This window comes from Chelonoidis abingdonii, chromosome 3 (assembly GCF_003597395.2).
Source record: "Chelonoidis abingdonii isolate Lonesome George chromosome 3, CheloAbing_2.0, whole genome shotgun sequence".
NCBI classification, from domain to species: domain Eukaryota; kingdom Metazoa; phylum Chordata; order Testudines; family Testudinidae; genus Chelonoidis; species Chelonoidis abingdonii.
This window is the reverse complement of record NC_133771.1, coordinates 130,750,663-130,771,719: the sequence shown is the minus strand read 5'-3', so window position 1 is coordinate 130,771,719 and position 21,057 is coordinate 130,750,663. Positions and strand designations below refer to the sequence as shown.

At 42.4% G+C, this 21,057-nt stretch overlaps 1 protein-coding gene across 3 annotated transcripts; it reads left to right on the top strand.

Moving 5' to 3' along the window:
* The first annotated feature begins 2,206 nt into the window (after nucleotides 1-2,206).
* On the top strand, nucleotides 2,207-11,911 carry TBXT (T-box transcription factor T). 3 transcript variants are annotated; one of them, XM_032790900.1, is made up of 8 exons: nucleotides 2,207-2,412; nucleotides 3,228-3,492; nucleotides 4,513-4,647; nucleotides 5,425-5,486; nucleotides 5,600-5,661; nucleotides 7,429-7,602; nucleotides 9,525-9,654; nucleotides 11,468-11,911. In XM_032790900.1, the coding sequence occupies exons 1-8, from the start codon at nucleotides 2,207-2,209 to the stop codon at nucleotides 11,733-11,735; spliced, it is 1,302 nt and encodes a 433-aa protein (XP_032646791.1). In that variant the 3' UTR covers nucleotides 11,736-11,911. The 3 variants fall into 3 exon arrangements, with proteins under 3 accessions (XP_032646791.1, XP_032646790.1, XP_032646792.1); XM_032790899.1 differs by having other exon boundaries at nucleotides 7,426-7,602; XM_032790901.1 differs by lacking the exon at nucleotides 7,429-7,602.
* Nucleotides 11,912-21,057: the final 9,146 nt, after the last annotated feature.

The window sequence follows — 21,057 nt, the reverse complement described above, 5'->3', positions numbered from 1 at the left end:
AGCCGTGACTCTTCTTGCTCGACTTTTGAAAACCTGCTTGCAGAGAAAGATCGTTCCTCATCAGAAGTGGACTAGGTGCGCTCAGTAAGCAAAGCATGTCGATTACAAAGCTTTTTAAAAATCATGTGCAAAGACTAACCCAAAGTAGGGAAATGTCTTCACCCTGTTTCCGTAAAGTAACAGAGAATGTTTGCATTCGCGATTAAAAAAAAAAAGCAACACGATCGAGCAAAATAACATTAACTTGATCACCTCATGTAGCTTTTTAAAAATACAACTTTGATTTCTAAACTTAAGATGAAAAAAAGGGTGCAGAATATATGATGTATTTGAAATGTGACTAATATAGCATTTATTCCTGAAATCAAGATGCGTATATAAATGTGAAAAGTGTGTTTATATAAAATGTGCGTGCACCTACATAAAACGTATCTATCTATCCCCAAGATTAACAACTTTTGAATATAGCTCTCCATACTAAACTTTGGTTTCAACTGGTTGCTCTTCAAAAGCGATTGCCATTGACAGAGAAACTTTTCTTAAAAGCAAACTTTAAAAAAAAACTCATTAAATCAGTTCAAATAAAACTAATATCCAGTATTTTGAATGTAAGTATGTTTGCATGAAATCTTTTTTTTTGAGAAATCCTTATTTTTACACTGCACTGCCTCCCCTCCCCTTCTTTTGCTCCTGTTTAAAGCGATTGTTATTGTTTAAAGAGACCCCATTGAACTATTTCCTGCTCATTGTCACCTCTCTCCCCCCTCTCCCTCTATCCAGAGATTCTCACAGAAAGGTAATAAACTGTTCCCTCACACCACAGAGCGCAGCTCCTCCTGAGAATTCAAACCGTTCGAAAGCATTAGTATGTTTCAAAATATTCATTCTTTCACTCTGTATTTATGTCTTGGCCCGTGAGACTGACTGAAACTCCGAAGATTGGAAAGTTTTTCATTTAAAACACACAAAGCCCTTTTTTTCCCTAATCCAAACATACAATTTTCTCCTTGTTATAAAAGGAAGGGGGAGAATTAAGCGTCAATTTATCGATATAATGGTTATAAATATTTCCAATTTAAATGTTAGTGTACTTAGATGGTTGTAAGCATCAGTCGTTTAAATATGCACATGTACTATAGTGATTAGTGGTAAGAGACAGAGCTACAGTCCTTCTAAAAGATGATCTGAGGTGGTCAGTAAATTCTTTAGGTTGTGTGAAGGCAATAGTTCAATGAGATCATCAGATTGAAGTTGAGGGTTTATTTCAGAGAAGTGCTTTCTGGTCAGTTGCTTTTTTATTCTTTTTAAACATTTCTTGTCGACTTAAAATTGGCCGCATGCTAATTTTAATGGTCAACAGGAATGCCACAATCTGTGACAATGTGAATGTGAGGTTTCTGTTTTAAGAGGTGATACTTTAAATGTCTAATAGAAATACATTTCAAATACTGTACCTTCAACAGCGGGGGGGAGGACTTGTAATACTGCCTAAATAATAACTCGCGCTAGCGGTGTCTACTTTCTAGGGTTGGCTGGTCTAGAATGGTGTGTAAAATAAAACCTCTAGGGTTTGCTGCCCTGTGTTGCGAGTGGCATGTCAATGTACCAATAATGACTGCTGCTGAGAAGGCAGGAGGCTGCTGCACACAGGTTATGGGGCTGTTGCTGAGATGGGCCATTTCCTCCTAGGCTGCTGAAGCCTCAACCCCGGCGGCTTTGATAGAGGTGCAAACATTTGGGGGCAGATTTACATAAAATAGCCGTGTTTAATCCCACTGGCCGCAATTAACATCACAGACTTCTCCGGGCACCGTCCTGATATGGCCGCAGGGAGCCAATCAGCTGGGTCGGCCGGACACATCAAAGGGGTTCTCCTCCAATCAGGGGAGCCCCCCACAGCCATTGTGATGTCACCAGGGGATATTTATTGGGGAGGTATAATTACTGTCCCCTTGGCCAGTTCCAGTCGCGCTGACCAGAGAGGTCAAGTGGATTAACCCTTCTGCCACCACATTGCAACCAGCCTGGATTCTTCCCACTGTAAGCAGCCAGGACCCCCTCCCCGGAGCCTCGGGGTCCTCCTCTCCCGCGTGGCTGTTTGGCGTGGAATCGCCTCTGATAATTTCTACCAGGAATTGGAGCCAGACCTGAGGCTGGAGGTGGCTGCTGGGCAGTAAGTGGGTTTGGGGGAGGGGGAGGAGAGAGGATGAGTTCTCCCGGCACGGAGAGCTCCGGCAAGAGCTTGCAGTACCGGGTGGACCATCTCCTGAGCGCAGTGGAAAACGAGCTGCAGGCTGGCAGCGAGAAGGGAGACCCCACTGAGCGGGAGCTACGAGTCACTCTGGAGGAGAATGAGCTGTGGCTGCGCTTCAAGGAGCTCACCAACGAGATGATCGTGACCAAGAACGGCAGGTAGGGTCGGGGACACTGCTGGCAACCCCTGGGTGGGGGCCCTGCCCAGCTCCCACTGCTGTAGGAGACCGCTGCAGCCCCAAATGATTGCACAGCTATTGGAGTTGAAGACTCCCTCTCCCCTAGTCCCGCTGGTCTTCTCTCCCTTCAGTTAAAGGATCCCCCCTGCAACATTATGTTGGGCCGAGTATGCTACCCCGACGCTGCTGGAGACACCCTAATCTAATGCTGCGGGAGACTCTGCCCCTGCCCCCGCCCCCGCCCCGGTGGTATTTATTTCTCCTCCTTTTTTCTATAGATTTCCCTCTTTCCCTCCAATCCAGTTCTGCGGGGGAGGATCTCCCCGTAATGTGACTGGAGACCCCAGATCCGCTTCCGCTACTGGGTCCCCCTGATGTTGGCCGGGTGCCGTCCCCCCAATGCTGCTGGGAGCCCCCTCCCCTCTACACAACGCGGCACCGGAGCGGGGGAGGCTGCAGCCTCGAGCTGGAGCAGAAGGTGGTGTCCGATTAGTTTTTGGCCGGAGCCGCACAAAGGGCCTGAAGCTCCGCTGGGGGGTGATTTAGGGCCGGCTGATCCTTTGCACCGGGACACCCAGAGAAAGGTCAAGGGCCAGGCCTGGGAGAGGCAGGTGAGGCGCTAACGCGGCTTCCCGGAGACCTGTGAAACAGCAGAGCCGGGGCACACCGGAGCCGTGATCGGCCTTGCTCTGGGGCTCGAGGTGGGGCGAGCAGGAGCCCTGGCCCGGCTCCCTCGGCAGTGGGGAGCAGTTCCCTCGGACAATGCGCCTCTCCTGGCCCTGCTCTCTCCCCCAGGCGGATGTTTCCCGTGCTGAAGGTGAGCGTGTCCGGCCTGGACCCCAACGCCATGTACTCCTTCCTGCTGGACTTCGTGGCCGCCGACAACCACCGCTGGAAGTACGTGAACGGGGAGTGGGTCCCCGGGGGCAAACCCGAGCCGCAGGCCCCGAGCTGCGTCTACATCCACCCCGACTCACCTAACTTCGGAGCGCACTGGATGAAGGCGCCGGTTTCCTTCAGCAAAGTCAAACTCACCAACAAGCTCAATGGAGGGGGGCAGGTGAGTGCCGGGCTGGAGCCGCCCGGGGACCTGGCCCGCCAGCAGCCCAAGGGAGGGGCGCCAAGAAATAGCGCCTGCAAGTTGCTAGTTCTCAGCGCTCCGGGCTGCGCTAGGGCAGCAGAGACCCTTTCCCGGAGCCTCCGTCTGCGGGGTGTCAAAACTCAGTGGCGAGGGGAGGGAGGAGACACCCCCAAGTTTATCCTGTCAGCAAAGTCAATCAGAGTGTAGCTAAAATTCAGCGCTGGAAGAAAACTTTTCCAGAGCCTCTCCCTGTAACAAGCAGCTCAGCCTCAGTTGTGTGACTACTTTCCTCCGATGACACCTATCCAGCATTGTCTGTAAACTTGTGACACATTTCAAAGGCTGCCCCTGTAAAAGGCGGGGGCTTTTCTCACCTGTCGGAAATACAGCCAGGTCTTCTAAATAGATGAGTTTATTTATTTTATGTAGTGTACTGGAGTGGTCTAAAAAAAACCGGTTGCTTTTTATGAGCAAAAATAAAAACGCAGAGGTATATACCTGCAAACCAGGCCAAGGAGTCTGCCTAGTAGATTTCACCAAGAAAGGGGAACTAGATTTCATTTGTTCCCTACGTTATCTATGAAGTTGTTCTTCAGTTTTGTTGACACTGGGTTGTAATCAAAATCATCTATAGTTTTAGACAAACCAACTGGACTGTTTTTGTCCTGATGAAACTTTCCAAGGAGAGGGGGATTTATTTAAAATAGTCATTTCAGGGTTGAATTATTTGATAATCCAAAGTGTGCATATCTATCTATCAATAGGCTGCCCTGCCAAATATAATGATGGATAATATTTAGGCAGATAATTTAGTTGCCTGATGTTTATGGTCTTTTGTCAGGCTTCACTTTTAGAATTTACTAGTGTCTGTTGACTTCTGGGACCTCCCCCACCCCAAAATATCAAGCGTTAGCTTTTTAAAATCAGATAGTGCTCTGTAACTGTAGACATGTGCATTCCACTGTGACAATGCTTATCTGTGCTATTATATATTTACAGATCATGTTGAACTCCTTGCACAAGTATGAGCCTAGGATTCATATAGTGAGAGTTGGTGGCCCTCAGCGTATGATAACCAGCCATTCCTTCCCAGAGACCCAGTTTATAGCTGTGACAGCTTATCAGAATGAGGAGGTATGCACAAAATGGGAAAGAAACCTACATGAACTTATATCCTCTGAATTAGCAAAGTGAAAGACACTAGAGCAAAATATTTGTCATGTAACATTTTTCAATTCTCTGTGTTTCATTTTAAATTGTATATAAAGTGAGTTTGTTTGAAATTAAATAATAAAGCCCAATTAGTAACACTAATTCCCTGTTTACTATATATTGTAACTTTATTTGTTAAGTAGAATTATAAAGAGTCTTTGGAATTCATCAAAGCTAACTTCTAATGTTAGAAAATCAGTAAGAATAAACTCACCATTTTAAAGTATATGAAATAATAATACATGAACTAACTGGAAATGGCATTTTCAAAACTGACTCTTGTTTTCAAATAACTTCAATTAAACTGTAAGTTACTACGTTTATTATCCTAGTTGAGATTTGTTGTTGTTCATTCTGGCCTACCAAGAAACCCAAAACTCTTTATAATTGTCATTAGTGCATCCCCTTTCATATATGTTTCCGTAATAGGATAATAAAACCAGGTAACTTAGTTCGGCAGTGACAGTGGATGTCTGTAAATTTTGTAGCGAGAATAAATTTCAAGTCTACTGTTAACATTGGAGATGTTTGGATGCAGTTTAGTTACTTTACATAAGTCCATACTATGCCCTTAATCCTACTGCCCCTGAAATCAATGGTAAAATCCCACTAATTTTAGAGAAGCAGGATCAGGTCTTAAATACTGTATGATAATGAATAGTAACACTTGCAAAATAAGATTTTTGTTGTTGTTTTTAGATCACAGCTTTAAAAATTAAATACAATCCGTTTGCAAAGGCTTTCCTTGATGCAAAAGAAAGGTGAGAATTCTTGACTAAACCCAGTTACAAAGTTTGCAGAAAAATTACATTTGTGAAAACACATTTCTTTCAAATCACTTTCTTTGACTAATGAAATGTGGCTTCTTTGACAGAAGTGATCACAAAGATATGATGGATGAAGTTGGAGACAATCAACAGTCTGGGTATTCACAGTGTACGTTTAATTTCACTCTATTAAGTACATAACTTTAAAAAATACCTTATCTTTCATTTCAGCTTCTCTTGTACTTCCTTTCTACTACAATTTAGTAGTATGTTGTATCTGAGTAAAATTCAGACACCAGTGTTTGTTTGCAGGCATATGTTAGCTCTCACTATAGATTAAGTATGACATTCTAGATCTGGGGTCGGCAACCTTTCAGAAGTGGTGTGCCGAGTCTTCATTTATTCACTCTAATGTAAGGTTTCGCGTGCCAGTAATACATTTTAACGTTTTTAGAAGGTCTCTTTCTATAAGTCTAAAATATGTAACTATTGTTGTATGTAAAGTAAATAAGGTTTTTAAAATGTTTAAGACGCTTCATTTAAAATTAAATTAAAATACAGAACCCCCCAGACTGGTGGCCAGGACCTGGGCAGTGTGAGTGCCACTGAAAATCAGCTTGTGTGCCGCCTTTGGCATGCGTGCCATAGGTTGCCTATCCTTGTTCTAGATAATACTTAGTCCTGCCTTGAGTGCAGAGGACTGGACTAAAAGACCTTTCAAGGTCCTTTCAGTTCTATGATTGGTGTCCAGGGCCACCCAGGGGATTCACGGGGCCTGGGGCAAAGCAATTCAGGGGTCCCTTCCGTAAAAAAAAAAAAGTTGCAATATTATATAATACTATATTCTCGTGGGGGCCCCTGAGAGGTCTGGGGCAAATTGCCCCACTTGCCCTCCCTCGGGCGGCCCTGTTGGTGTCTGATTCTTATGATTATTGTTTTGTAGTTTTTCATGTTTCTTATTGTGTACAATTTTTTTTATTAAACATTAATACTGCCTTAAAAATTCTGTAGTGAAGTGTTATAATCCATATTAGTTTTCTACAAGTCAATGGGTCTTGGATATTAATAATGCAATATCTGTAGGGAGATTAATGGAAGGAATGTTTTACTTCAAATGGTAAAAAAAAAATAGTGAGAATAAACTCACTACTTTAGTGTACTTTAAAAATAAATTAAATAAGGACATTGGAGGCACTAGTTTTAAAATTCTTTTGTTTTCAGATGGCTAAAATGTCACTGTTTTAAAATTTTAAATTGAATTTGGTTTTAAAGGGACATTGTCAAAAAAAATTAGGTTCGCAACTTGAATAAAAGGGCATTTACAAATTATAATGGGAATAGAATTTTAAAAAAAATTCTATGAAAACATTTTCTTTTGCATTTGAACATCATCCCACATCAGTATTGGAAACCCCAAGCACAGCAATGTTGTACTAATAGAGGAGAACCAAAAAGAGATGCTATACACAAAAGATTAAATTAACCAGTGTGGTTTTACCATCCAAAATGAATGATATACAAAACGTACACACACAACAGAAAAAATGCAAAGTTTTAAAAATATTTCAGTTTTAATAGTCTAAGGTGTAATTAGTAACACAGGTAAAGACAGCATCTCCTGTAAAGGGCAGGGAGAAGCCAACCTGAATAATGTTGTTCAATAGCGCTGGGAGGGAACATGTTTTTTGCCCTTATTAAAATTGCCCTTTTCCTCAATTTTTCTTTCAAAATGAATTTTGATGCGAGGTGACATGTATCCACATTTCACTTTTGACAATTGGCATTTTCTGATGGAAAAACATTGTGTTGGAAAATTTCTGACCAGCTCTAATATTGAACTTCAGAGTAATAGTGTTAAAAAGGCTCATAACATTCATAGCCTGCCCTGTGGCATTATGTATCAGTGCTACGAAATGTCCTTTCTTTCTCATAGTAGGTGGCTGGCTTATTCCTGGAACTGGGAGTCTGTGCCCCCCCTCCAATCCTCATGCTCAATTTGGAGCACCTCTATCACTGTCCTCTGCTCACAGCTGTGAAAGATTCTCATCGCTGAGGAATCACCGTTCTGCCCCTTACCCCAATCCATATGCCCATAGAAACAACTCTCCAAGTAAGTTTTTATTATTCTGCAGCTGTTTTAAAGAGGGAAATTAACCCAGTGGTCCAAATTTTGATAAATTATATCCGTGTACATCTGGAGTAATGTTATTGGAACGGAGATCAGTATCTAGCTCAGTTTGTGCTGAGGGCTTGTGACAACGATTGAAAGGCAATCACAAAAAGTAAATCCATTTTTCTAGCCTCTTAGTAATGGAAAAGTAAGATTTTGTAATGCTCTATCTAATGTTAGGTTATTAGACAATTCTGTACTAACGCTATCCCTGTGTCCTACTGTAGAACAAGAATCTTGAAATGAAGGAATACTTCAATGATTTTTAGCCTAGGATAGCTTGGTTTATTCTGGCAATATTTGTCAGTTAATTTTGAGGAACATCTTGGGGTGCACTGGAGGGTCTGGGCCAGCCCTCACAAGGGGACGGAGAGGGAGCACCACCCAGCCCGCTCCGGCCCCGCCCTCAGCCTCTGCTCTTGGCTGCCAGACCCCTTTTCGGCTCCTGGCCCGAAAGGGTGTGGACATATTTTATTACTGGTAAGGGGGAGAGCAAGAGAAGTTTGGGGACTTGGTTTAAGTGAAGATGGAATATATGTATCTGAAGAATTTGAGGAAGAACCATCTTAAAGAAATGGTAGTGAATTGAATAGACTTCTAGTTATGGTCATGGAGTCAAGTGGGATTAATCTAAGTAAATAATTGAGGGCCTAGTTCCGCCGCCATTACTCACATTGAGGAACATCTTAATCAGTGTGTAGTCCCTTTGAAATCAACAAGACTACGGGCTTGGCTACACTCAAAACTCCAAAGCGCTGCTGCGAGAGTGCTCCCATGGCAGCGCTTTGAAGAGCTCTCCCACCGCTGCAGGTACTCCACCTCTCCATGGAGATTAGCTTGCAGTGCTGGGAGCCGTGCTTCCAGTGCTGGGGCACCATTTACGCTGGTGCTTTGCAGCTCTGTAACTTGCTGCGCTCAGGGGTGTGTTTTGTTCACCCCGAGTGAGAAAGTTGCAGCGCTGTAAAGCGCCAGTGTAGTCAAGGCCTACATGTGTAGTAAGGTACTCCTCAAAATAAGTCAGGATGACAGAATTGGGTGTGTCATATGTCTATCCAATTGCACTTCCATGAGAAGAAAGGAGGGGATGTTTAACTAACTGCCCATCCAGGACTTTCTATGGTTTTTCTCTCCTGTCCAATAAAGGCTATTGAAAGGGGGTTTTGTTTGTTTGTTTGTTTGTTTTAAAAAAAACAAACAAACCACAGTTTAATATTTTAAATTTTATAAAATATTATGTAGGCTAGGTGACATAATCACCATCAAATTGTTCCAGACACAGCCCGTAGCCTGACTATTCTTACAATATGTAACTCTGTAAAGTGTGTTAAACATGAAAATTTGCATGTAGTTGATTTTTGTTGCATCTTGAACCTTTGCATAGGTTTTGCAAATTCAAATAAAATTCCATGAGAATAATTGACATCATTGTGTGCCCTGCTTCTTCTCCCATCCCCCATAAAGGATTTTTCTCTTCCCCTTAAGTTCATGTGCCACAGCAACCTTGCCTGGCTGTGGAGGGTAGAATGGCGTTGAGGCCATTGCTAATTTAGCCCCATAGTTACCACAGAGCTACATAATGCACTCCCCTCATCAGAGGCTGAGTATTTTGGCGTAAGGAACTACTGGAGGTAGGAAGTGAAATATGCTTTGGCAACTGAACTTGGGCACCTCGTATAGCAGACTGGCACATCACCTATTTGACAGCCCCAATAAAATTGATAGTTTGACACAGTTGGTAGGGGTGTATGTGTATAATATGCAAAGCAGTAATCAAAAAGCCATACTCTGCATTGAAAATGAGAATTGTGCCTCACTTTAACTGCTGATCTGCATGTTAAGTGCTTGCTTGTTTTTCACAGCAGCCTATGGTGATAATTCCTCGGCCTGTCTTTCCATGCTCCAATCCCATGACAACTGGTCCAGCCTAGGAGTTCCCACACACACTAGTATGCTGCCCATGAGTCACAGCACTGGCACATCTACCAGCTCCAGGTAGGATTCAGTCTGTTTGCAATGCAGCCCCCCAAATCTTCAGAAATTGGAGTACGTTGGGTATTTTAAATTGAAAAAAGGAGTGAACAGGTCATCGTCAGCTTGAACTCTAGTCAGTTTTAAAGTAAAGAGTTAAAAGTAGTTTCAGGTACTACACCTGTACTACAAGGGCCATAGTGGCACATCTGCAGCCCTGCAGCTGTGCTGCTGTAGTGTAGTCTCTTGCTATAGCAATGGAAGGGGTTTTAGCATTGCTATAGTAAATCCATCCCCATGAGAGACGGTAGCTAGTTTGACAGAAGAATTCTTCCATTGACCTAGTGGTGTCTGTACTGGAGCATTAGTCTGCTTAACTACATCTGTCAGGGGTATGAATTTTTCACACCCTGGAGCAACATAGTTAAATTGACCTAAGTTTTAGGTGTAGACCAGGTCTAAGTCTCTCTGCCTATTTATGGCTTTATTATTGCATTTTCCTTTTTTAATGCTGCTTTTCTCTTCCCTGTTGATATATGAAAAGCCCCTATAAATATGAGAAAATAACTGGCCATACAGGAGAAATGATGAAACTGACTTTACACACATTGCTGTCAAATGCACAATGCAAACTTATTGGAGAAATAAGGGACAATTATTTTCTCCCATCTTTCAGTTCTAGGAATCTTAAGAGTTATTTGTAACAACTGTAAGTAAAATAACACTTTGACAAGTGTGAGAGATCAAGCAAACAGTATCCCTTTAAATAATAGCCCTTCTTTATTGCTTTTAAGAGTGCTCAGTGAAAACCATCCTCCTGTCACGGACATACATCATGTCTCTTTTTTTTTTTTAGACTTATGATTATCTTGATAAAATATTGGCTCACCTGTTGAAAGAAGTTATATGATGTTGGATTTGTACCCAGTGCCTAGGAACCCAAACTGGAAGTTACTGGGGAGTCAGATGGGATTTTTCTATTGACTTTAATAGGATCAGGGGTTGGCCTTCTATTTTTTTTTTTTTAAACAACTTGCAGTTCAAATCTGTAGTCTAAATATTCTGCTAATGTACATGAATTGTGGAAGGCACGCTTATTGATGAAATATGCAAGTTAGCATTTATCTATTAAAATACACCATGTATTTTGTACAATGTACCAAATACTTTTTTTTACTAAACATAAATTTATTGAAATAGCAAGTACTCCCAAGCACTTCTTCTCCTTCCCAAAATTGTCTTTACATTTGGAAGGCAACAAAGTCCAGGGTACTGGATTGAGAGTCAAGAGACTGGGTTGTCGTCTTGGTTCTGCCATTTAATTGCTGTGTGACCTTGGGCAAGTCACTTCACCCCTCTGGGCCCTGGTGCCCTATCTGTAAAATGGGGATAACAGAGATAATGTAAAGTGCTTTGGGATCTATGAGTGAAAAGTGCTGTGTAAGAGCTAAATAATAAATGGAAAAGTTAAATTTATCCTCTTTAAATTTTTCTCGCAGATCAACTTTTTTATTTCTGGCCCCCAGTAAAGAACTTTTTAATAGGTGTGTGGGTGCAGGAAGTAGAGGCATGAGGTGGGAGCTGGGAAGATTTGGGTAGATTCTTATCCTCACAGCATGCTGGCTGCAGCAAATCAGTGTGATCCACAGTTTAAGTGCCTGAGACTTCTCTAGTGTACTGAAGTAGCAAGAGCCTTCCCAAAGTTCTTCACTATGCATAAAGTAGCTGAGTAAAAACACACCTGGAATGTGCTTTGTGAGGTGTAAAACTGCATAGCTGACAGGGAAAACTGGGTTAATTAATAATCCATATTATCTACCCTTCTTCTCTCTTACAGTCAGTATCCCAACTTGTGGTCTGTGAATAACAGCACCATCACACCCGTGTCTCAGTCAGGTGGGATGGCCAATGGACTGAGCTCCCAGTTTTTGCGAGGCTCTACAGCACACTACCCACCCCTTCCTCACTCTGTCACTGCCTCCTCCTCGGGATCTCCACTGTATGACGCTGGCACACCAACAGACATTTCTGACAGTCAGTATGATACCTCTGCACATAATAGGCTGGCATCCACATGGACTCCTGTCACACCACCTTCCATGTAAACCAAGCCCTTTCTTTAAGATAAAGACGTTCTAGCTATTTAGTTACTCTAAATACTGAGTCCACAATGAAGTCTTGAGGAGGGGAAAAAGAGACATGAAGTAAATTATAAACAGAAAGACTGCACTGCTTTTGTGTAAAGTAATTGAATTATACTTCTTCCAGTATAACAGTATATCATTAGCAGCATATAGACCTTATGAGTGCAATTCTCGTCTAGCAGATCCACTGCTCTTCCTTTTTAAAATAAATATTTTTAATCCTTTTCAATTTGGCAGAGATGGGCCTGAAACACCAAAATGTGACCCCCATATTCCACACTTCTCAATGTTCTGGGAGTATCTGGATGTGGGGTTTTGTTTCATGCCCATCTTGATAGTTTTGTCAAAGTCCTTTTTTAAATAAGCTACTTCCTGTCAATTGCCAGTTAACATTTTCTTAGCTGTAATTGCGAGAGAAGTTTTATTAAGTGCACAGTTTGAATCATTCTCAAATCTACACAAATTTAGCTAATGAGTGAAATTTGGAGAACTGTGTGCACTAATGTATATTTGTCATGAGAATATGGGATATTCTGGTAGTTAACAGTTTTATGCACAGTTATATGCTTATTATATGAATTAAATGATGAAGACAATCAGCAAGAACTTTTTAAGGTGAGTTTCATTGTTTGATCATATAGCCAGTGAGCAGCTTTCAGGCTAACTAAACTCCTGCCTTTCAAACAGCTGTTATCTAATGGAGGGTGCCATCCAAAGTCCTGGGAAACTAGTGGAAAGACTTCCATTGACATTAATGGTCTATGGCCCAGGCCCTAAATGAGAGAAGAAAGTCAACACCTAACAGTTCTTTCTAATTTATTTTAGTTCAATATTGTACTCTGATCAATATTTATTATTTGTTAGGATGTGACTGTTTTGTACATTTTAAGATGTGTATATAATCCGTCAATATGCTGTGTACCTTAAGACAATCATACATAGGACATGTCACCACATGACATATGGAAATAGTGTGGATCCAAGTAGTTAAGTTATTATACATGAGCAAATAACAAATGTCAGTAATTTGGGATGGGAGCATAGATATAAGCCTTAATGTACACCAACTGCTTGTCTTCACTAGAAGATTAGGTCATGGTAATGTTCTTGCTGTCCATGCCTCATATCTTTGAGGGCTCTTATTAACTACTGTACTATGAGTTGACCTAATCTTCTGCTGAAGACAAACCCCAAATGCTGGGTCAAAATGTGCCTTTGGATGTGCATGCTTCTCCCACTGAATTCAGTGAACACACAGGTGAGGGTGGAATCTGACCTTTATGCATAAATCATAACAAACCCCTTTTTGATGAAGTCTAAGGTTGGAAAGTAGAGTTCTAAGTTAGAAGATTCATTTAATATTTCATGTGCTATAATGGCAGCTTAAAGATGAAAAAGCAAATGCTTGCTCCACCTTTGGTTTCTCAGGCCCTGTTCCGGCAACTGAATCCACATGGGTGGGGATCTGCGCCAGGCACAAAAATCTGCCCAGGCAGGTCCAACAGCAGGATCTGGGAGTTAGATGTTATTCCAAATGAGCCAATCACAACAAAGGGCAGCACCAGAGTAGGATGGCTGTAAACCATGTCCTCTCTCAATATTGTTAATATGGATCTAAGCTCTCCTATTTTATTGTGAAAGTGAATCATGTAAATGATGTAAGTGTATTGTTCTTTAGACTCTTCTGTAGAAGTTAGCAAAGTATTTTTCGTTATGTTTTGTACTTATATTTCAAAAGTATTAAGTTAAATTGAAAAACAGTTAGTAAAGTTTCTTTAATAAACTAAATGCTTAGTTTTGAATTTGTGGAAATAAGTTTAACCTAATGAATTTCATTTATTATCTGTATTGCCATAGCATTTGGGAGCCCTCGTTGCTGACTACGACCCCACTGCATTAGGTGCTGTACAGACACAGAGCAAAAGCTCCCCACCCCAAGAGCGTACCCTCTATAAGTATAAGACAAGATTCAACAGATGGGAGAGTACAATGATATAGTGAGACAATATTGGTGACAGGCAGTGGTCATATTTCACATGTGCTGAACTAATAGGTAGGTTGGCCCTTTATGGGATGGGAACATAGAACTGCCATATCAGGAAAAATGAATAGTCTATCTGCTTTCACCCCTGTAAAAGACAGAACGTCTATGCTAGGTGTTTTATAAATAACCCCACTTTGCACTTTATTGTGCAGTGTTACTATTGTTCCATGGGAAGGGAAGATTTCCTCATGCTCCAAACTGATGATCATCTTAAACCCTTAGTCATGTGCATTGTAAAGAAATGTGTACAATAGTAATCGAAATCAGGAGTACTATAGTATATTACTGGCTAGGAAGCAATGTTTTTCATAATGATAATCTCATCCATTGAGTAAAGATGGACCTGAATTTAAATTCTGGCAGATGCCTTGTGTTCAACCTTGATAACCAAACTTTTCATCTTTCCTTTAAATATATACCCGTGATAATAAATGTATCCATGCATGCAAAAGCCTGCATTAGTACTTGCACAAAGTGAGTAATTTATGCCTAATTGCCCACTGACATCTTCTGGTTTTGGGTGCCCAAATGTCTGAGCACGTGCACATGGAAGGACACTCATTGTGGGTGTAAGTAGGTACTACAAATGTGACTATGAAAGTCTAGTATAGTCAGTAATTAGGCCTACTCCACATGGTGGCATGAACTAGAGATCAACCTTTCACTATTCTCTGGATGGTTTGCAGTCTAGCAATAGGCCCCATTATTTAAGTCTCAGATCCATCGCAGTGGGAAAGACGACATTTCAAAGGGAATTGGAGTAGTTCTGTCAAGTAAGGCCAGGAAAGGAAGGGATGCAGTGAGAGTAAGACACAGGGCTGTCTTTCCCTCTGGAATTGAAGTCCAGCCATGTTTTTGCTCTTCTGGTCCTCTCTCAAGAGGTGTGAACAGCACAGCTGGAGTGTGGAGTGTAGATCTGTGAAATGATATCGAATTCTTTGAGTGCTCATACCACAAAAAGAAATTGGGCTAGGTCTGCAGGCAAGAATGCTTCCTCCAAGAGCAGGAACATCTGTTGTTTTAGAACTGCTCTTGCCAAAGTGACCTGCCCTGGGTACAATTAAGGGCTCACCCTGCTGCAGAATGGAAAGTGTCCTTAATCATTTCCTAGGTGAACAGTATACTTGGCCCTACAAGTCTCTGTGACAGTGCTGAAATCAATGCATTGGAGCAGCAGGAACCTCTGGTTGCCTGGGAGATCATGTGATGTAAAACTGATGGTTGATGTTTCCCATACCCACTCAATATACCAGAGCAAATCTACCCTTATCTGTACAAGAAAACCTTGGGCTAGGGTGAGAGATCAGGCCTGTTTATTTACATATATTTAATATTATATTATAATGTTTCAACCTTATTGAAATACAAATGTTTCTTTCAAATAAGGTCAAAACATTACAATATTTCTGAATCAAGATATTTTAAGAAATTTTAATTTGGAAAATTTCCAAATGTCAAAAATTTGCCTGGAACAGAAATTCTGTTTTCGGACCAGCTAGTGCTAGTTCACAGGTTTAGCAGAGAATTTGCTACAAAACCTTGTCTATCTACACAAAACTTGACGGGTGAATCTTAAGTAGATATGGTGTATCAGGTTGTTTTTGAAAAGAAATATTTAGGACTGAAGATAAATTTGTGTCATTATTCTTCGTAATTAAAAGTTGATCCATACATCTGGTACTCTCTCAACGAGTTAGTGATACAAATAGGTAACATCCTCTCTCCCTGAGCCTGTGTGGAAGGGTTAACACAATAAAAATTAATATTCTGCCTAGATTCCTTTATATGCTAAGTGGCCTACCTGTATACATCCATCCATCTTATTTTAGAAAATTTAATAGCATTAGCAGAGCCTTCCTGTGGGATCCTGCTCAATGCCCACAGGTATAATTTCAAAAACTGCCAACTGCTATAAGAAGGTAGGGTGGGAGTTGGGCTCTCAGACCTACAAAATATCTATGATGTTTTCATCACGTTATAGATGTCAAACTGGTCCAAGCATGGTAACACTCTTATGTGAACATGGGTGGAAACTGAACATGCATTAATGCATCCAGATCCCCTGGGGTTCTCCTCAGTTCCTCTTGTTGTTCAATGTAGAGAAATAAGGTGGCTACAGTGGTGGCAGTGCAAAAGGTCTGGGCTATCCTAGTTAAAGTGATACCAGTTTCATCCACACCATCATGCAAAACACCTATTGGGGCAACCCAAATTTGGCAACTGGGAACAAACCTCTAATTTGGAAGAACTAGTTGAGCAAGGGCATTGTATGGATTTCCCAATTAGTCACTGATGAGGGCTTTGCCTCTCTTATAATGCTAAAGCAACTTTATGACTTGCCATCCTCAAAGGAGTGGCAGTACTTACAACTAAGGCCAGGTCTATATCTATACCTCAAATGCCATATTGGGTACAGCTGTACTGCTTTGATGAAGATGCTGTAAGCCAACAAGAAGGAGCTCTCCCATTAGCTTAGTTACTCCACATCCATGAGAGGCAGTAGCTATGTCAGTGGGAGAGCCTCTCCCACCGACCTAGTGCTGTCTGCATGGGGGGATTAGGGTCGGTAGAACTATGTCACTCAGGGTTGTGGATTTTTCACCTCTCAGTGACGTAGGTATACCAAAGTAAGTGTGGCCTAAGACACTTGCTAACCTATTAATTTGGTCTGGATGCCATAGGACTGCCAGAGCCCTCAGTGCTACCAAGAACCTTGGAAATGCTTCATAAACTCCCCAGGCTCATGTCCAACATATATTCAGTTAATGAAGAGGAACTTCATTAGCCTGGAGTTCTTTGTGGAAGCATGGGAAGGGGATTTATCATAGCCCTTCTAATGGCAGAGCTTATTATGGAATTGTAAAAATGCTTCTTTGGATCTCGGGCTACTCTTGATACCACAAAAATTTTTATTCAAAGTGTATTGGACGCCACAGAGCTTGCACAAAACAAAGCTTGTCCTCTGACGTTTGTTCACATTGTAACAAAGAAAAAGGAACCCTACCTATGCTATGGGCCTAGCCGTCAGTCAGGCAGCTGTGGGCAGAGGTGGACACCAGAGTTAGAATAGTGCTTGGCCTCAGCAGCGAAACCTCAGCCAAAAATTATATCCAAGTTATTTACCTGCTAAAGAGGTGGTTAACTCCACCACAAAGACTTTCATTCTTGAGGGTTGTTATCATCACCAAGCTCATGATTTCACAAAAAGAGAAGAGTAGGCTTATGCCCAGACTAGATCAAGTTATTTGGACCAGTCTGGCTTAGCAGCCACAGAAAGAATAGCTTATCATCATAGATATAAATTGTATGAACTCAAAGAAATTTGGATCCCCATTTCTAGATACATTTGGCTAGAAATGTTGAGATGGCTCAACGAATGCTCCATTCCACCTACCCCCCTGATCCCTTCCTTCTTTCTTCTTCCTATTCATGTATGTCGTCTCCTTATCCCCACTCTAACATGCTATGTCTATCTTGTATTGTCTGGTCCTGCAACTTTGACCAGTTTTAAACTTTTGTAATTGCACAATTTTATGGGAGAGCCCATGAAACATGCAGTATTTAAAAATATATACAAGCTGTAAGTCATTTTACACTTTTTGTCTGTTTCTTCATGAAAATCAATTAAAAAAAAGGAAAGGAAAAGTTAATCCATCAGCAGAGGCTGACAAATAAAATCTCCTTTAGAGGAATTTGCCAAAAACTGCCCTCTTTCAAAATGGCTCTGATTTCAGGAAGACTGAGGCCATGGGTTGTTCTCACTTAAGAGGTTGCCATTTCCCAATAGCCTTTGCAGTTTAGACTGCCCTTAGCAAAGATGGCCACGGCAATGGGAGTGAACCAAAGGGAAGCTGTCAGCCCCCTGTGCTGTCAGGAGGCAGCCAGAAATCACTAGAGGAGCAAGTGAATATGGGAGCTAGGAAGGGCAAGGGAAAAACTGGGTTGTACTGGCCCAGGGAAATGCAGGAGAGAGTCAGGAAATATGGGAGGGAGCAGGAAGAATTTGAGGGGTAGGACACTGTGAGAGGGGAAGGAGCACATGAAAGACAGCCTATGGGAGGAAGAATGTGAATGGGACAGAAGCTGGGTGGAGATGGAGGGGAGGATTAGCTGGAGGCAGGATAGTGATAGGGAGGAGGATGGTGTAGTATAGAATGGCAGCTGCTTCACCACAAGGCTTAGGAGAGTGCTGTCCAAGCAGCCAGCTGGATGTCTCACTGTTGTGTGCTCTTCCTGCAGAGCAATAGCTATAGACATATAAAACACCTATATACTAGGAGAGCTGTGTCCACACTGGAGCAGGATGAGGGGGGCACCATTGTACCACTTTAACTATATTGGTATGGTTAAAGCAGTACAACTTGTGTGTGCAGAAAAGACCTTCATAATTCTAGTGAAAACAAAGCAATTGTTCTTTAGCACATGCTATGTAAGCTGAGTTAAAATCTAGGCTGTCCCTTATGCTTTAACTTGACCAGTTTAGCATGTGCTAAAAAATACAACTGCTTTCCATTGATTAGAGCAGTGGCTCTCAACCAGGAGTACACATACCCCTGGGGACACACAGAGGTCTTCTGGGGGTACATCAACTCATCTAGATATTTGCCTTACTTTACAATAGACTACATAAAAAAACACTAGTGAATTCAATACAAACTAAAATTTCATTCAATGACTTCTTTATACTGTTGTATATAATATACATTGAAATGTAAGTACAATATTTATAGGCCAATTGATTTTTTTTATAATTATGGTAAAAATGAGAAAGTCAGCAATTGTTCAGTAATAGTGTGCTGTGACACTTTTGTATTTTTATGTCTGATTTTGTAAACAAGTAGTTGTTAAGTGAGGTGAAACTTGGGGGTGCGTAAGACAAATCTGACCCCTGGAATGGTTGAGAACCACTGGACTAGAGTTTTAGAAGGTGTTAGATCAAACTAGACATCATATTCTAACAAGACACCTTTCAATTCTAGTTAATGAACCAGCCTCAGGGTCTAACAAATTTCGCCTGGGTCACTTCCTGGGAAGCTCCTTTGTGACACACTATGAGAAGTTCATTGGCCTGAGAATCATGCGCCAGCTGCCATTCCAAGGCTGGGGAAGCCCAGAGGTTAAGAAAGAAGCAGTAATTGTTTGAATTTCGATGTGGGGGTGAGATCTAATACTAAAACGTTACACATAAGATTAAAAAACCCCTAAGAAACGAATATGTCATTGTGAAATAATGAAAGTTGCTACACAGAGAAGATACCTGACACAAACATAAGGATATGAACATTTTGGGAATTCTGTAATTTGGAAACTTCCTAGATTAAATGTAGTGCCCCAAGCTCTTCCTCAATAAATAATTCAAAGATAAAGCTAGATTTCTAACCCTAAAATAGTAGTTAACCACTCGGGAGGCATTCAACTCTTGCCATATATGGGTAATTCTCTTTGGGTCATATTATGCCCAAGTTAAGGCAGAACTCCCCATTGAGCTCAGAAGAATGTTCTGGTTAATGAAAGGTGCATGTTATGGCTCCTCCTGGATGGGAATAATGAACACCCTGGGCCAGCTGACAAGACTGGATTCCCTTAGATGATTTCTTCTGCTATTCAAACATTTTGAACAATTTATTATTTAAGACGGGTCTGGTAATGTGGGCTATAGAAGGCCTGGTTTCCTGTGACTACAAAGTAGCTATGTAGAGTGGTGGCTCTAGTATACTTTTTCTGCCCTTCACAAACTGGCCCTTTTGCCCCGTGTAGCGAGGTGGACTGACTCCCAGACATGCCTGAGGGCTGAGCAAGAACAGACGCCAAAGTGGGCGGAGCCACCGCCACCTGTTTCTGCCCCCCTGGAAGTCAAGGGGCAGGACAGGATGTATAAAGGCCCGGCCCCAGCGCTCAGTTGATTGCTGGCCGCTGGAGAGGACAGATGCTGGTGCCCTAGCTCCCGCTGGGCCAAGCCTGCCCCGTGCTCACTACCCGGAGGAGAACCGGTCGGACCTTCCCCTTGCTCGGTACCTTGAGGAGCCGCCTGAACTTCCCCGCGCCCGGTATCCCGAGGACCAGCCCCGCTTACCCAGCGCTCAGTATCCTGAGGAGCCCATGGTGTGGGACATTGCGGAAGATGCCGGTGATCCACAGGTACCAACAGGCGGGGAGATTGGAAGTGGCCCGGGGGTAACCAAGCCTAGTCTGGCTCCAGGAGACCCCAAACCAATGTCAGTGTGTTGCAGCCAGGATCCCCACTGACCCAGCAGCAGACTGCCTGCCGCTGTTAGTGCCCCGGGCCGGAAAGCAGTGGAGTGGAAGGGTCTGCGTCCCCCCCCGCCACCCTTTGAGGGGTGGCAGACTCCCTCACCTCTCTCTGGCCTGAGGTGGCCTTCCTTATAGACTTTGAACTGCTTGTTGCCCCACCCTACCCAATGGCCTGGGCTTATATACTGGTTGTTTGCTCAGCCCTGGCCTGAGGGACTGAGCTCCTGACTGTTTCCTGCCTCACCAGGCTAAGGCAACAGCTCACTCAATTCGTGTAGCGAGGCGGACTGGCTCCCAGCCGTGCCTGAGAGGGTCAAGCCCCCACACTGGACTGTTACACCCTGGAGTTATTAAGAAATGGAATGTTTTACCGCTTCAGGCAGTAGTTGGCAGAGGCGTGTTGGTCAGGCTGTACACGATAATGTGTCTTGTTCTGGGAATGGGCTGTAAAAGCTCGTACACCATACTCCATTTTATAGGCTTTTCTTCCATATTTCCCCCCAAAAAAACACTTTCCATGCCACTAAATATGAATTGCACAAAATTCAAAACCAGGCACTGAGGGCAGTTTGAACATTTTGCATTTATTCTTCTGCATCCACCCCACAACTGCCCAGGCTCTGGATTGTACTGTGTCTCCCATATTTTGGTAATATTGCAGATAATTTGTCAAAGAAGACCCACTGGAACAGAGCGTCACTGTTATTTGTGCAGATTTACCTTCCAAAGCTACTGACTGTCATATTTGCTGAAGGAGCTGTGAGGTCAGACCTGGCTAACTCTACAAATAGCTGAGCAGGCATGAAAAATACATGGAATCTGTTTGACTCATCTGGAGAGAATGTTCTCACAGTTAGGCCTGTAATAAGAGAGCAATATATCATCTGCACCCTATTCTGTCACATACACCTGCCCCTGCCCCGTTCCTGTAATGAGCCTTTGGCTTCACTTGTTTTCAGGATGGGACATGAAGTTACCAGTTTGCTG

What these genes read in the sequence shown, in the direction of transcription:
- TBXT (XM_032790899.1), top strand. Translation starts at nt 2,207, where the DNA reads ATGAGTTCTCCCGGCACGGAGAGCTCCGGCAAGAGCTTGCAGTACCGG. An exon ending in ATCGTGACCAAGAACGGCAG is followed by an intron (nt 2,413 to 3,227) that starts GTAGGGTCGGGG and finishes TCTCTCCCCCAG; the next exon opens with GCGGATGTTTCCCGTGCTGA. An exon ending in AGCTCAATGGAGGGGGGCAG is followed by an intron (nt 3,493 to 4,512) that starts GTGAGTGCCGGG and finishes ATATATTTACAG; the next exon opens with ATCATGTTGAACTCCTTGCA.